Source organism: Leuciscus leuciscus (assembly GCF_965113295.1).
Source record: "Leuciscus leuciscus genome assembly, chromosome: 11".
NCBI classification, from domain to species: domain Eukaryota; kingdom Metazoa; phylum Chordata; class Actinopteri; order Cypriniformes; family Leuciscidae; genus Leuciscus; species Leuciscus leuciscus.
In genome coordinates, this window is record NC_138735.1 from 25,109,423 (window position 1) to 25,126,607 (window position 17,185).

The following is a 17,185-nucleotide window of genomic DNA, read 5'->3' on the forward strand; positions in this document are numbered from 1 at the left end:
CAGATGCTCCGACCTTTAAAGGTCCTCGCTTGGGAATGGGAACACATCTATCGTTTGTCATTCATTTTTTAGCCTCACCCACATGTCTTTGAGATCATTTTTGAGCACGGCATTCAACCAATCACACGATTCCTAGCAAAAAGACCGCCCATACCTCAGCACGTGCGCGTGCACATCCGCCTCATGCACAGTTGTGTGTTTTTTTTTTTACGTGACGTGATAGTGTGATGGTAATTTGTTTTAAATGAATGGAGGTAAGCATATGCACTTATTTTATCGTTCCGTCAGCAGTTTATTGTACTTGTCTCTCTGCTTGACTGCTTATTTTCTTCATACACATGCGCAGACGTCTTGTCAACTAGGAAGTAACGTTAGCTGTTGTTACAGTGTAAAGGTGAATGTGGCTGCTATTTGTGTGTATTTGACCCTAGTTCTTATGGAAGAGGTCGAATTTCCACACTTTGCTTTCACTAACGCTTTTATTCTTATCTGTCTGTATCAGTTCTGTTAGATGTCATTAGCCTGACGGAACACGGAAGAGACAGAAACCTGACCTTAACCTGGCCAATATCACATTCACACTTGTATTACACATACACACACACACATATTTACAGATATTACAGACCAGTGTCCAGCGTCGAAACGCTTCAGTCTTTTAGTGCTGTTCTGTAATCAGTTACAGTCACAGTCCTCCTTATCTTTTTTTCCAGGTTTCTCAGCAAAAACTGATTAGACAACAGGCATTAAAAAAAAAAAAAACTTTTGTAATGTGCAGATGACTATATTTATTTGTATCATTGAATCATGGACTATAAGTTAAAGGGATAGTTCACCCAAAATTGAAAATTCTGTCATAATTTACTCACCCTCAAGTTGTTTCAAACATGTATGAGTTCTGCTGAACACAAAATAAGATATTTTGAAGAATATGGGTAACCAAACAGTTGATGGACCCCATTGACTTCCATAATTTGTTTTGTTTTTTAAAAATACAATGGAAGTCAACTGGGCCCATCAACTGATTGGTTTACGCCATTCTTCAAAATGTTGTCTTTTGTGCTCGGCAGAAGAAAGAAATTTGGTCACACTTTAGATTAGGGTCCGATTCTCACTATTAACTTTTGTGTCAATAAACTCCTAATTGTTGCTAGTTAATAGTTAGTAAGGTATGCTAGTTGTTAAGTTTAGGTATTGGGTAGGATTAAGGGTTGTAGAATATGTCATTAATATGTGCTTTATAAGTACTAATAAACAGCCAATATCCTAGTAATATGCATGCTAATAAGCAGCTAGTTAATAGTGAAAATTGGACTCCCTAAACTAAAGTGTAAAGTTTGGGTTTCACAGTAATTATCCATTTATTTCAGGTTCTCACAAATATGAGGATTGTATTGCTGCTGCTCCCATTATGTTTAGAGACAGTCATTTGCTACAGTAATGGAAAGGTTGAAGTGGCTTGTAGAGACATGACACCCCAACATGGCTATGATCCCAGCCCCAAAGATCCACCATTCACCATCACAGCAGACAAATCCCAATTCAGCCCTGAAGATGAAATCAAAGGTATTAATACTGTCTTGCTATGCTTGTCAAATGTTAAAAATGTCAAATCTTGCTCTGACATAAAAGTACAGTATAATCTGTTTTTCATATTCACAGTGACATTATCAATGGCGTCTTCAGGGACCAAACATTACTTCAAAGGATTCCTCATAGAAGCAAGGAATGCTGGGAATCTCAGAGAAATAGTCGGATCATTCAAGTTAATAAATTCTGACATTTCTCAGCTTCTTCAGTGTGACAATAAAGTGGTCAGTGACATTTATTGAGAACAAAATATTTACAAAAATATTTTCTTACTATTATTTGTTATTTATTCAACTAAAAAGATTAAATACTTAAGAAATTATGGTACTTTGTTTCTCTCAAATGAATATAATTAATTGAACCTACGATATTTTCAATATTCACAGAACTCTGCTGTGAGTCATACCAGCGATTCCCATAAGACAGAGGTTCAGGTGATCTGGGTAGCACCACCTGACTCTCCTTCCAGTGTGCAGTTTATGTAAGTATTCAAATGCTGTTTTTATCCACCTTCTAGTTACGAAACTTAAAGTCGGCATGAAACCGAAGTTGCGATGGTCTTTTCTTCCCTATTGTGATGTTTATCAAAGTGAAACGGCTTCTCGGAACAAGAAAAAATGTAGGGTGGGACTTGAATTTGTCCATCGGGAATTGATTGGATGGTTGTGGTTTGAAAGGTGGTGAAAGGTTGTCCCGCCCTCACGCCAGTAAACGCATCATCAGAGAAGATATGTCGCTGCAAGAGGGAGGGGAAGTTATTTTTGTGAAATATTACGAGGGCACATGAATTGAAAAAAAATATTTATAATAATTTATAGATACTGCAATATTGCATAAAAAATAAGAATCGTCAATCTGGATTTCATGGTGACTTTAATGTGGGTTGTTTTTTCTTTCTTTTTTCTTTCAGGTTAACAGTTGCCCAAGGCTATAAGGAATATTGGGTGAAGATTGCAGGTCCAGTGGTGTCCCAAAGTGGTGTCGTTCCTCCACCACAAACTACCTTTGGAGGTTCCACTGGTGCCAAAACCACAGCTTCCTCAACACTGTCACGTTCAGTGAGTCAAAACACTGCTTAAGTTACTGGAGTGATAGTTTACACACTGTCATGAGTTTGTGATCATTTCAGGCTAGAGAATCGTTGGAATATGTAAATAATACTAATGAATAATAATAATATTCTCTTCTCCTGTTCAGTTCACCTCTGAGGGCTGTGGAATCAGGAAGTCCTGTCTGAGAGATCCACAGGGCTGTGACCCACAAAATGACACAGCGTGTCACTTCCTGTCCTTTAGGACAGAGGGCAATGGCGTGCTGTTTGAGCTCAGTGGACCTGCAGATGGTTATGTGTCCTTTGCCTTATCACTGGACAAATGGATGGTAATATAGACAGACACTTTGAATAATTTCATATTTGACATCATATTGTACAACATGAATTACTTTGACCTTTTGTAGTATGACACACTCTATGATTTCTGATAAATAGCCTGAAAGTGTGAAATCATGGTTATAATCATTAACTAAAACTAAAATGTTTAAAAACACATTTCCATTGTATTTTTTTTACAACTTTTTTTTAACTTTAAGCACTAAAATAACTTTAATAAAATATATATAGGCATATTTTTCAAGAAAAATAAATGACAAAAATTGCTAAAACTTAAACTAAATATAGTATAATAGTATATCATGGATATAATAGTGATGTAATCGTATATCATTGATACTAAAATAAAATATTATTATCATTATGCCTTTGAATGACTAGCATGTCTTAGCATAAATAATAGCAAATGTGTTGTGAATTTCAGGGGAACGATGATGTCTATCTGTGTATCAAAGACACAGACAGAGTTGACATCAAGGCTGCATTTGTTTTAGGACGGACTCACCCAGAAATCTCTTCAGAGGTATACTTGCATTGATTGAACAATGGAAATATCTAACAAACAGCACACCCTGGTTTAAGTGAGATATAATCTATGACGGGCCATTGATCTATTAGAAAAACAATGCACAGCCGAGGCGGAGTTCAACGGCCTGGTTTCAATTATTCAGCATATATTATGGTTTCCACACCTCAAAATATTGTTCAAATGTTTTATTTTTAAAGACATTTGTCAGGTTTTTGCCCTTAAAACGCTTATCGCATATCATCCCAAGCCTCTGTTGCTAATTCTATTAATCATCTTTGAGCTGGAAATGGAGGCTTGACTAATGCAGTTATGTTTGATTGAAACAGCTTCTGAAACAAGAATAAATGAGGGTGGGACTTGATTTTTTCCATCGAGAATTGATTGGATGGTTGTGGTTTGCTATTGCTGCAAATAAAATAAAAAAATAGTAATGTGCATGGATAAATCATTTATAATAATACTGAAATATTCCATAAAATAAGTGAGAATTGTCATGGTGACTTTAAGCTTGACAGCGCTGCTTACCTTTTACTTTTGCACATTTTTGTTCCATGGAAGAAGGAAAGAATGGATTTGAATAAGACATGAAGGTGAATAAATGATAACAGGAATTTGATTTTTGTTTTTAAATTATTACCTTAAAAACATACTAAAATATTTAAAGACAAATCCCCCCCCCCCCCACAATATTTTATTAATATGAATTTACTCTCTAGTCTATGTGCTCATATTCATTCCTAGAACATTCTGAAAGACACAGCTTGGAGACTATCAGACGGAGTGATTCAGTGTAGCTTCCGCAGAGACATTTATGTCCAACCTGACAATGCGAACCGGTTCATCCTGGACCAGATGTACTACCTCTTCATGGCACATGGTCGAGCTGAAAATGGTGAGACATTGTTTTTGTTTTTTTTCTTTGATTATTTTCTGTGGCCAGTAGTGTCAAAGACTCTGTTTTCTCTCTCTCTAGGGCTAACTCATCGACATGACCGCCAACCTCTGATTTCAACCTATCAGACAGTCATAACTGGACCTCCTGAGGATCTAACTGGTTCTCGATCGCCCTTGCTCATCAAATATCATGGTGATGTTAAATAACAAAACTCTGCATACTGAATGTGATTTATACAATGCATTTGAATGCTTTTCACTGGGCAGATTGTTTGTTTGAATCGTTATAAGAATTGTTAATTGAAATAAAGCTGAAATAAAATAAAACATAAATATTAGAAGAAAATATTTTACTTTAAAAAAACTTAAATGATCTCAGATCAAATTTCTATCTCCGATAAATGAAAATTCTATCTCCGTCTGCATAGAAAATTCTTGGCAACTAATGGAAATAATAAATAAAAGTTCTACAATTACTAAAACTGAAAGGAAAATAAATTAAAGCTATGTAATATAAAAAACACAAAAACTAATAGAAGTGACAAAAGCACATAACTAAATTACAAAAAACATATATATACATATAAAAACTAAAAGCCAATCAAAATATTATTAGATGTTGTATTTATTGTAGATAAATAATACTAAAATGATCTGTTTTGGGCACATGTTACAAAAGATTTCTATTTCAAATAAATGCAAAAATAAATGGTAATACAAAACATTATTATGTACTGTAGTAGAAGATAATGCTAAAATAACACTGTTTTGGGGCAGTTAACATCAACCTAGCAAACACCCAAAATACCATAGTAATTGTGTAGTAACATCCTTGTGGCAACATTTACAAACTTCTGGTTTCTGTTGACTGTTCTAAAACTCAGTATCTGTTTGTATCTGTAGGGGCATTCATGCTGATCGCCTGGATGTCAACAGTAAGTGCTGGTGTCATCATGGCACGATACTTCAAACACGATTGGCCTGAAAGGAATATTTTGGGGCAGAAGGTCTGGTTTCAGGTAGGAATTTGTTTGCTAAAATGTAGATTTCAGAACATTTTCAAATGTTAATCATCTTCAAGGCTTTCTGTTTCCACAGTTACACCGAATGCTGATGACCCTCACAGTTCTGCTCACCACGGTCGGCTTTGTTTTGCCTTTTATGTACAGAGGAGGCTGGAGCAAGGTAACACACACACAGACACAAACGTCTGCCTATGAGTAAGACTCATGATTTAACAGCGTGTCATATTTTCACCCCCTTTATCACACACCTCTGACTGTTCAACAGCGCTGTCAATGTGTCAGACCCACATGCTGCCTGCTCAGAATAAAAAAGAGCCAATAAATGTCCCGTGTTCATCAGCTGTGACCCATCTTTTTGGCTCGTTTATGAAAAACATGCCCACTTTTCTTCAGTGATTAATCAAGCACAGTGTTGATCAAGTGTCTTAATAATTCTGAAAGTGCTGGCTTATTTGAGCCTCAAGCTGACACGTGTATCCATCCATAAGGCTGGGCATGAGGGACACATTTGTGACTCACCAGGGGCATCTGTGACATCCCTCTTGCCAATTATCTGTCACAGCTTCTGTCATTTCCTGTGTATGACCAGCTGAGGGCGCCCTGTTCCAATTGTCAAACCCTCCCCCTCACAAAATAATACCCATCAAACTTGTACAAAGCTGTTCCCTGTCATTACTAATTTATTTATGAAGTTTGTTGACAAAATTAGCTTCATGAATACAGTTCTAATTTGTAATCTATTGTCCACAGAGGGCAGGCATACACCCCTATTTGGGCTGTGTTGTCATGGCACTCGCTGTCATCCAACCTGTCATGGCACTTTTCAGACCAGCACCAGATACCGCCAGGTAAATCCTGGAAACAAGTGCACTGCATAATACAGCCAGGAAAGAAATGCCCAGTATGAACTATTAGCATACACTGCAGTTTGTACTGTGCACTGCATACTATTTTTTTTTTTAAGTAAAAAAATAAAATGTGTACATTGCATGCAGGATAAAGAGTCTCTCACAATCTGGTCTGATTGTGTGCTGCACATATACTGGCAAATGTAGTGGGTCATCTGGGTTTTCTATTCATACACAGTATATATGTTGTGCAAGTAATAGTGTGAGAATTAAGGTAGTATACCATTCCGATTCTGAATTTCGTAAGGGTTTATTACATTTCAGAATCCTCATTTCAGAAACACCCAGTATACACTACCATTCCAAAGCTTGGGGTTAGTAAGAGGCTTAATTCATAATTTTATTCAGCACATTAAGGACATTTTAAATCAAAAGTGAGAGTAAAGACATTTATAATGTTATAAAAGAATTATATTTCAAATAAACGTCGTTATTTAAGCAGCAGAACTGTTTTCAACATTCAAATTTAGAAATGTGTTTTGAGTACCAAATCAGCAGATTAAAATGATTTCTGAAAGATCATGTGACTGAAGACTGGAGCTGCTAAAAATTCAGCTTTGCCACATTACATTTTATAATATTTTAAAATAGAAAATAGGTATTTTAAATTGAAATAATATTTTTTATTGTATTTTTCATTAAATAAATGCAGCCTTGGTGAGCAGAAGAAAACAATTTAAATGTAAAAAAAATTTTTTGAATGGCATTGTACAATATACCATCCTAAACAATATACCAAGCTTCTGAATTGTCTGTCAGGGACTATAATATTTTCTAAAAATGTTAAACATAGTATGCATAAATAGTATGCAATTCCAGTAAACATGGCTTTTTAAATGGTCTGTTGGGGCTTTCCCTTTTTTTTTTATAGTGTAGATTGCTTGTGAATTACAGTTTTAATATTAATTGTGAAATGAAATGGTCTTGTTTGAAATGTCTGTGTTTTTTCTGTAAAACCTGCTCTCAGGAGATACATCTTCAACTGGATGCATTTTGGAACAGGAACAATAGTTCAAATCATAGCTGGTAAGACACAATGCTGTCAAATAGTCTCGGATGGGTAATTGTGTGGCTCAGATCTATAGTAACAACAGTGTTGACAGCAGAAAGCGGCTTTGTAAGCTCAGTAAAATTGCGCAGTGAACAGTTTTGTCAGAATAAAATTGTCTAGATAACTGATTGCATGTCATATGGTGTATAATATGTTGTATTGTAGATTTATGGAGGCTAGTCATGTTATGATGCATAATATTAGTTCAGAGTGCCTGAAACACTGGCAGTATGTGTTAAGCGAGCTGTGTGTGTTTCCTGATTTAGTTGTCACCATCTTCCTTGGGATCCATCAGCAAGCTCTGTTCCTGCCAGCTCCATGGTCCACAGTGGTCCTGGCGTTCATTGTGATCTGGTTTGTGCTGGCAGATTTGGTTCTGGAAGTCCATCGAAGGGGTTTTTTACCAATAGGTCAGTGAACCGCCTCCAACCATGTGGGTTTTGTACCTGAATTCCTCAATTTACTGTTTATGAGTAGTGTTTCTTAGCGTCTCGCCTGGAAATCAATTTTGCCGTATGAATCCATTAAATTGTAAACGTTTTTATTACACTGCATTAGTAATTGACATATTGGGTTGAATACTAATCAGCTTCAGTTTTTGCGTATGTGTCCTTTTCAGGTAAATATTTTAAAAACGTCAAAATCTACACAGAACATATTAATTCAGATGACAAAGAGGAGATTTTGTTTGTTCCTGATGAGAATGAGACTTCTAGCATGGTGAGTTGAGTTTGTATTTATTTCCTCATGACAAACATGTGCATTACATTAACGTTATACCCATTGCATTTTTTTCTGCTTTTTTTTTTTCTAGGAATCTTGTTTTAAAAACATAGTTTTGGCTGTTTATCTCTGTGGAAATCTGGGATTTCTGACTGTTCTCCTTTGGACCATCAGTTCAGTATGACACTCTCAGCAGTCATTTCCACATTTAGTCTCTGGGACTTTCACCAGTTGTGCCTATGTTAAAACAAGCCAAAGAAATATGGAGTAGGCTACCTGTCAATTTTCAGTGATTATTAAAAAAAAATATTTTTTAACTTGAAATTACATTTATTTACTGCTGAGGTATAAATCAATTTAGTTTTATAACTTCTTAGAAGTTTTTGTAATTTATTTTTATTATAAATGTTATGGTTTACCATATATGGTGTATATATATATATATATATATATATATATATATATATGGTTTACCTATAAAATTATTTGTTGTAAAGAACAAATTATGCTTTTATTTAAATGTCTCCTGATTATCTGCCTTTTTTTTTATCGAATCTGAAGAACGTATTTCCTTTGTGTGTTATTTGGTGAAATCATTATTGATCATGTTTACAGATCAAGTAAATATGAAATTATGTTTTTGAACACTGTGTTCTGGATGAGGATTTCTGAAAGTGAATTGTGGATTTAAAGACTGTTACTGTTGCCTGAGATTTAAACATTCATAGCCGCATTAAAGACTAATGTGTTCATTCTGTACAAAGACTGAATGTAGTTTTAATGAAGGTTTTTGCACAAAAGACAATCTGTGACAGATCTATTGCTTTTTTAAATAAAGCTTTTTTTAAATTAAACTGTGTTACTGGCTTTATCTTCTAGAATTTGTGCATATATTTTGTATTAATAGGCCTACATCTCTTTGCATTGTTATTTTGGCCGTTTAAGAATATGTGCTGCTGGCTCTCTCTTTAAAATCATCTTTTGGTGAGTTATAGATTGAATATCATGCCATTTATTTGTGTGTGTGTGTGTGTGTGTGTGTGTGTGTGTGTGTGTGTGTGTGTGTGTGTGTGTGTGTGTGTGTGTGTGTGTGTGTGTGTGTGTGTGTGTGTGTGTGTGTGTGTGTGTGTGTGTGTGTGTGTTAATCACATTTTTGTGTGAGGAAATGTGTTTTCTTCTGTGAAGTGGTAATACAAAAACAATATTGTGTGTTTGCTCGTAAGAGTTAACTGTTTTAGTATAAAAAGACAATTGATTTCAATTGACATTTATTTTTAATTCTTGTTTTGAACATGTGATTGTTCAAATGGTATGCAAAGCAAGTATTTTCTTGAGACTGACATGGTAAGCAAGGTTAGCAAGCAATACTCTTAAAAGCATGGCGGTTTGACAAATATGCACATATTCTGTGGACAACAAAGCAACAGGTAATTTTTAGATAGTAGATGATTTTCTGAATAGCTTTAAGCTCATACTGAGTGTAACTGAAGTATTGAGATGTTATCTGGATGCAGATTAGTCTCTTCAAAAAATGTCCTCTATTCCTAGCAATCAAATTCATATTCATTCTTTAAAAAAAAGAAATCTCTCAATGATTTCCTTTTGACAAAAGATACCAAATTGATGTTTTCTGCGATATTTACCAAAATGCATCCATTTTGTGTATATTTTGACTTAAATTTGATCCTAAAACCCTTTAATACTGTTTCATATTTTCATATCATTTAGGGATATACAAACATTTCCATACAAGAAAATACGAATATATGAATATACGAATATACAGTACATATTCTCCTCAACTTCATAGACAAAACACTAAAAAATATGGTTTATAAGTCTCTCTAGATACCTCATCAAAGAGGAATCACAAATATGCGTGAAACAGTACATTCAAATAACATTTAGGCATCTCGGCTTATGCAGATTTGTTTCAGGATCAACAACAAAGTCACACAAGCAGCAGTAGCAAGTGTATATGCTGTCACAATAAACAAACAATTTTGAGCATTGAAAATTCTCTTACATAAAACAGCTGCAAATTGACGATCAGTGTCCATCTTGGTTTTATTTTACTCATTGTTCGCAAACTCCCCTGCCTCCCAGCGCAAAGCCATGGCACTTTTACGTCGGCCTCCAGCATAGGTTTCAAGAAACTATTGAGAGGACAATAAAAGTGATTTTCATTTACATTCATACATATATACATATATATATATACATACATATACTTACTTGATGATCACAAGCCAAAGCTGAACGATCCATTCTGCATGTTTTCATTGGAGATGAAGGGGATGATTTACATTTAATTGGCACATCATCTGAAATTATATTGAAAACCAATAATGAACAGATCTTTTCTGACAACTTTTTCTGATATGCATGTGTTTTGTAGTCTCAGTGATGTAGTCATTACTTCAGATCAATGGAATGAAAACTTCTGTCTGTATGTTTCTTTTGGCATGCAGTACCTGTAAACGATGAGCTGTCCAAACGATTTGGAGACATCAGGAAGTGATCCTTTGAGTAAACACTGGCCCTTTGACGCTTCAGTTCCTCTTCTCGCTGCTTCACCATCTTAATCTCCTCATCAACGAGAGATATCGTACTCCTGGACCGCAGCTTAAAAAACGGGTTGTTGAGAAACATCTTCTCCTGGGTTTCCTCAGAAGCAGAATTCAAGTTGAACTCAGATGCACTTCGAATGATGAGGTTTGATGTCTCCAGAATGATGAGATTAGGGGTATCTTCAGGTCTCCAGTCAGCAGATTTGGAGGACACCATCTTTCCATGTCGTGGACTTGGAGGGAAAGGCTCTGGCTCGAGGACGATAACGCTGTTGGTGGCCAAGTCTAGTTTCTGTGAGCTTTTGGATGGTGAGGAGGTAATGGTGAAAGAAGGCATCATGCTGATGAGAGATTTGGATATACTACTATCGTCATCCTGGTGATCAAACATCTTCCTTTTCTCATCGACTTCTTGGCATAGTTTTCCAGGGTTCAAGCTGGCAGATCTCACCCTCATCTGTACACAGTCACTGGAGTACGATTTTGACATTCCCCTCTCACGCCTCAGGTTGTCCTCACGCTCCATGGTCACGCGAATCTCTTTCTCAATTGGAGTCTCTGGGTCTTCAAACTGTGATCTATAACTAGAGTCGTCCAGACCTGAATCCTCAGAGCAAGGGCTAAACTGGGTGTGCGCATAGTCCTCTGCAAGCGACAAGCTCTCAAGGTCCCTCTTGGGCCGGTCGATGTTGCGGACGGGCGTATACATGAAACTGTGACTACCTTGGCAGGTGCCAGATCGAGTTGTTGGTGTGCTTGGATGGTGTGTCAAGTTTTTCGTTTGCTCTTCGATCTCTAGCCACTGTTGGCGAGCAACTTTGAAATCCACATGTTCAGTACTGACGTTCTCGCTTTTCATTTCCTGAATCACACAATAATCTTTCGGCACCTTTTTGACGGAATCGGATTTGACGGAATCGAATGAATTGCTCTTGTGCGTTGCTGAGCCTCGTCCAAGATCCTCATCATCTTCGGAAATCTTGGACAAGCCGTGGAACAGTGTGGATGAATTGTAAGATATCTCTTGCGGTTGCTGATCTGGGTCATTCCCTGGTTGTTCTAGCACTTCTTCTCCCACAGGAACCTCCTGCTCTTCAGTTTCCTTTGAAACTTCCTCAGTATTCAGAACTTCTGTTTTTTGAATAAAGAGTTCTTGTGCGCTCAGCTCAAGGCTGTCAAGGTAGGAATCATCATCTTCCTTATTGATGGAGGAAGAGAAGAAGCACCTCCATTTATCATCGGTTTCGCTGTCTGACGATGCTGCAGCTATTTCGACACGAAGACACTCGTCTATTTCGTCTGGGTCGTGACAGGACTCTGTGGAGACGTCTGACAGAACTTCTTCTCGGATGTAGTGCTCAAGGATGGTTTCTTCTGGCTCCTCACATCCAAAACTTTCTAAGATGGCTTCATGTGAGTCTATACCCAATGGGTCTAACATATCTGCATCGTCAACATCATCTGTTTGAGGTGCGATGTTCTCCAGCGGTTCCTGTCTCAGTGAATCTTGCCTCTTATGTGTGACATCATTTTCATACATGCTCTCAGCACTTGACGGAGTGTCGGATATCGAAGAGGTAATTGACTCATTGCGATAAAGTTCTTCTTGAGTGTCCTCCAAGACAAGCGCCTCTTTTGGACTGCAAACGTCTTCCAGATCATCAGCCTTGGTCTCCGTAGGAGGTAAGCCTGCTAAAATGTCGGCCACAACTTTTGTACTAATGGACTCTAAAACATCAGCATCATGACAAACTTGTTCATCTATGATTCCTGCGTCCTTGCTCTCAGGTAACTCAGTTTCCAGGACTTCCATTTCACAGTCAATTATGTTTGCTGTGCCGGAGTTTTCACTTGTCTCCATGGTTACAGGCTCAGACAGGGACTTCAGCTCTGTATGCTCTGGATTCTCAGGATGAGAAGAACCTGCAATCTCTTCCAGTCTGTCCACCTCTTCAAGCTCACCCGTAGCTCCCTGCAAGAGAAAAATACGACAAATAAATGCAAAAGCAGCAAGAGGAATCTCATTTCCCTAATCACCAAAACATTCACAGCATATCAAAGCTACATTTGCACCCACTCTTGTTTAGTACCGATCTTATGTAATACGAAATTTTTCAGGGCTGATTCTTATATAGGAAACTTCCTGAGCTTGAGCTGACGTAGCTAAAAGTAATATTCCTGGCAGGAGGTTGAAAAAATTGCTTGACTAACAACTTTTACAAATAAAGTAAAACCACTAAAATACATCAGGAATGGTGGCACATATATGAATGCATTCTATACTGAGTAATTGAATTCCGGTTCTTTAATGGTTCCATTAACGATTTATTAGAATTTGAGGGAAAAATCCAATTCTGTTGCTAACGGGATAGTTCACCCAAAAATGAAATTTCTGACATCTTTTACTCCCCCTCAAGTGGTTCGAATCCTGTATGAGTTTCTTTATTCTGTTGAACACAAAAGAAGATATTTTGAAGAATGTTGTTAACCAGACAGTTGACGGTAGCCATTTTTTTTTTTTTTTTTTTTTACAATGGAAGTCAATGGGGCCCATCAACTATTTGGTTACTTACCAGCATTCTTCAAAATATCTTATTTTGTGTTCAACAGAAGAAATACCGTTATGTGTGTGATTCACTAAAAAGACTCATTCGTTTTGCATTGAAATGTCGGACACTTCCGAGTATTCTGGCAGAACATACGCTTTAACCGTTAATGGAACCGAACGTTATCAATATCATTCCGTCCTGGTTTTAAAGGGATAGTTCACCTCAAAATAAAAATGATATAATTTACTCACCTCAAGTTATTCCAAAACTGTATGAAATGAATTTCATTAGACGAATACAATACAAAGGTAGATATTTTGCCGAATGTAAAAAACTTGAGGGTGAGTAAATGATGATTGGGTGAACTATCTCTTCAATAGGACCTTCTGAAAGAGAACAGATGCGAATCAAGTGTGAGAGGAAAGCATATAGCGGCCTATTTAATGTAAAGAACGACTGGTAAGAATAGTATTCAGAGTGAATAACCTCAGATAGCTTACTGCAGCTGCTTTTTCAGGTAAGAATTGAGATCAAATAATGACAGATTTTTATTTCTTTTTTTAGGCTGAGATGAAAAATTGTGACAGAAGCACTGCTAAACGTCCAGCAACGTCTATGATTTTTGAAAGGCACCATGTTGTTGTTGTAATTGCACAGCACTTAAAAAACCAGGTTAGTCACAAGCATTAGTTTCACTCTGCACAGAAATTCTTACCTTTTGAACTGACTCTCCCAAATTGCACCTTGTACATCTGTTTAACACATTTTATAGTGTGAACGTTATTTTTAAAATGTTTGAAATTCACCTGGGCTTCCTTATGTAAAATATGCAACCTTTATATTAGATTATTCCAGGGTTTAAGAAGAAAGTGAAATCACTTGTTTAATTACAGCGAATTATTTCACAAAAATGGGTTATAGTAGGCAGAAATAAGTAGACTCATTATATAAGACTGCAGAACTGGCTCTTATTCATGTCCTGTATTTAATCAGCAGCATAGGCTCTGGATCAGACAGGAAAAGAAAGAAGAAATCTTCTGAAAGATTACACCCTCATATACTGCCACTGCACTGACCACAGGGTTTCTTATATTGCATACTGAGAGAGCATTTTATATGAGAATTAACAATCAATCACACATTGCATGTCCTTATTTGTCTTGTCTTGTCTTGTTGATGCGCCACTGCACGACTGCAGAGCGTTTGATCACGGCAGCGTGGTTTGTTTACATGGATTTTTCTGATCTCATTCGTACCAAGTGCCAAAGTGATGTGTGATCTAACGCTCAAACACTTTCTGACAGACTAAATCAGCTGCCATGGGGATTAGAAAAGGGATTTTTTTCTCTCTCACAACATCAAAACCACAATTACACACTTGAATGCTGAACATAACACAATATCAGTACAATATGGGGGTTGTGTTGAAATCAAAATCTATAAATTGACAGCACCATTCATAGATTATATAAGTTCACTTTGGCTTGAAATACTTTAGTCGTCTAGCTGTTCCTTGATGTCTGTTTGGTACAATTACCAGCATTGCACGAAAGTCTCCCACAATCATTCAGAACTCAAGCGGCATGCTAATGCGACCACTAAAAACAGTCAAAATTATGTGAAATTACCATCCACTTCAGCGCCTGCCCATTTCACCCCAATCAAGCCACACAAAAGGCACAAAGCCTCATGAAAATGACAAGCACTAAAGTGTTGACTACCATAGCAACACCCCCCTACCCGGCTCCTCCTCTAGCAGCTCAGCTTGTGAGAAAACTTCAACACTCTCGCACCCTCTCCGTCTCAGCATTTGTGTCATGACAATCTGTAATCCATAAATTATTCAGTGACAATAACATTTGCATTGAAGGCAGACGGAGGTACCAGCGTGTCCCAATACCTACCGTGAGCTTTAGAAACAGGAGCCAGAAGGAGATCATCACCACTTTGCCAAGAAAATCTTCCTGGTGAAACCTGCATGCACTCTGGGCTTGAGTAAATAGTTTGTGGATGCATGGATAGGAAGTGAACTTGCCCTGATATGGGAGTTATTGGCAGAAATGCCATTGCGAGTTGGTCTGATGTCACTGATGTTGGCATGAGTGGTCACCTCAGGGCATCTCAACTCTGATTTGCCGCTCCAGTGTTTTTGCATTAACAGCTGCAGTTTTGGCTGACTGATCAATGGCTTGTCAATGAGGTCGATGGGTTTCCTTAAATGAAAGTTATGTCATAGGGGATTGTGGCATAGTTGGTGCAGAGATTTCACTAATAAATATAATCAAGGTATATATTTTGTAGGTAACTCTTAACAAGGTAACTGTTTCGGTATCTATAGGCTGTGTGCAGCATTGTGTGAGCAAAGGCCATTAAAGAAGAACATTTCATGCTCAAGGTTGTTCTATTCAGAATGAAATAATAACCTGTGTGGAGCATCACAGTAACAGGTGCTGGGGGGCCAGAGCGTAGGTGGCCATTCAGATGCATGTGACTGAGCACTGAGCCTTTGGAAATGGGAAGGCGATGTTCTCGGGTGATAAAAATCACTATGCGGCATGAGAGCATTGCAGAATAAGACACAAATGTCTCGAAGGGAGAATTTTGTAGAGATTCATCAATTTGAATGGAAAAACAACTTGAATGTTTGTTATTTTTATGTACGTATTGACTATTTAAAATGAACTATATACTGTATTTTAAAATTAAAAGTGAAATTATTTAGAGAAGAATATATAAATATAATATAATATAATATAATATAATATAATATAATATAATATAATATAATATAATATAATATACAAATATAAATATACAAGAATGAAGTTCAGATATTACTTCAGACCTTTACCAAATAGTAAAAATATATGCAAATATATGTATGTATATATAATGTAAATATATACACACCGGTCAAAAGTTTGGAGACATTACTATTTTTGTTTTTGAAAGAAGTCTCTTATGCTTATCAAGCCTGCATTTATTTGATCAAAAATACAGAAAAAAACCTGTAATATTGTGAAATATTACAATTTAAAATAATGATTTTCCATTTTAATATACTTTAATTTATTTTAATTTTTTATATTTTATTTAATATACTTAAATTTTTTATTTATTTATGTGATGCAAAGCTGATGCAATGTCTTCAGTGTCTCATGATCCTTCAGAAATCATTCTAATATGCTGATTTATTACCGATGTTGAAAACGGTTGTGCTCCTTAATGTTTTTATAACCTGTGATACTTTTTTTCAGGATTCTTTGATGAATAAAAAGTAAAAAAATTACTTTTTATTCTATTTCTATTTAAAATAGAAATCTTGTATAACAATATTACACTACCATTCAAAAGTTTGGGATCGGTAATTTTGTTTTCTTTATTTTTTTTAAAAGAAATTAATACTTTTATTCAGCAAGAATGTGTTAAATTGATAAAAAGTTATAGTTAAGATTTATATTGTTAGAAAATATTGTTTTATATATACAGTATATATATAGAGAGAGAGACACACACATACATTTATATATACACATATTTATATATACATACATACACACACACACATTCAGAAGTAATTAAAAAAATATGAATGCAAACTATATTATCATTTAAATATTTTTTATAAATACTATTATATATGATTTTTTATACATGCTGTATATACATTTTTATATTCATTTACTTGGTCAAAGTGTTTATTATTATTATTATTATGAATACAATATAATCAAGAGAATAATCCATTATAATATGTGAAATTTGGTGATTATGCAGTGTTTTAACTATGATTTTTCAAGTATTATAACTGGTTTCAAGTAATTAAAAGAACATACCTGATTTGAAATTCTAAAATAAGCCATTATAAATACGGTATATTATGAGTACATACAGGCTGCATAGAAAGTGTTACCCATATTTTTGCTGACATATTAATAGCAGTTCATGTGTCAGCT

General features: G+C 36.0%; 2 protein-coding genes across 5 annotated transcripts in view; one reads left to right on the forward strand and one right to left on the reverse strand.

Annotated features, from left to right (window-relative positions):
* The first annotated feature begins 118 nt into the window (after positions 1-118).
* Positions 119-8,964, forward strand: frrs1b (ferric-chelate reductase 1b). Its single transcript, XM_082184444.1, has 16 exons — positions 119-254; positions 1,371-1,566; positions 1,663-1,814; positions 1,977-2,071; positions 2,501-2,648; positions 2,788-2,970; positions 3,405-3,503; positions 4,251-4,401; positions 4,483-4,596; positions 5,307-5,422; positions 5,502-5,588; positions 6,179-6,276; positions 7,304-7,362; positions 7,654-7,797; positions 8,007-8,107; positions 8,202-8,964. Exons 1-16 carry the CDS (start codon positions 249-251, stop codon positions 8,292-8,294), a joined length of 1,842 nt encoding a protein of 613 aa, XP_082040570.1. The 5' UTR covers positions 119-248; the 3' UTR covers positions 8,295-8,964.
* A 289-nt stretch (positions 8,965-9,253) lies between these two features.
* LOC309509668 (uncharacterized protein) overlaps positions 9,254-17,185 on the reverse strand; it is a 36,062-nt gene continuing 28,130 nt past the window's right edge. For 3 of the 4 annotated variants that reach the window (XM_082184439.1, XM_082184440.1, XM_082184441.1), the window contains 3 exons: positions 10,585-12,652; positions 10,346-10,434; positions 9,256-10,266 (listed from right to left, as the gene is read on the reverse strand). In XM_082184439.1, coding sequence (XP_082040565.1) covers positions 10,183-10,266; positions 10,346-10,434; positions 10,585-12,652 — 2,241 coding nt within the window. In that variant the 3' untranslated portion in view covers positions 9,256-10,182. Of the gene's footprint in view, positions 10,267-10,345; positions 10,435-10,584; positions 12,653-17,185 lie in introns of all 4 variants that reach the window. The other variant, XM_082184442.1, reaches the window with a different exon arrangement.

Bases quoted from the DNA above. Each gene is read 5' to 3' on its own strand.
- frrs1b (XM_082184444.1), top strand. The intron at 4,597-5,306 runs GTGATGTTAAAT...TTGTATCTGTAG, and splicing joins CTTGCTCATCAAATATCATG to GGGCATTCATGCTGATCGCC. The intron at 5,589-6,178 runs GTAACACACACA...TATTGTCCACAG, and splicing joins ACAGAGGAGGCTGGAGCAAG to AGGGCAGGCATACACCCCTA.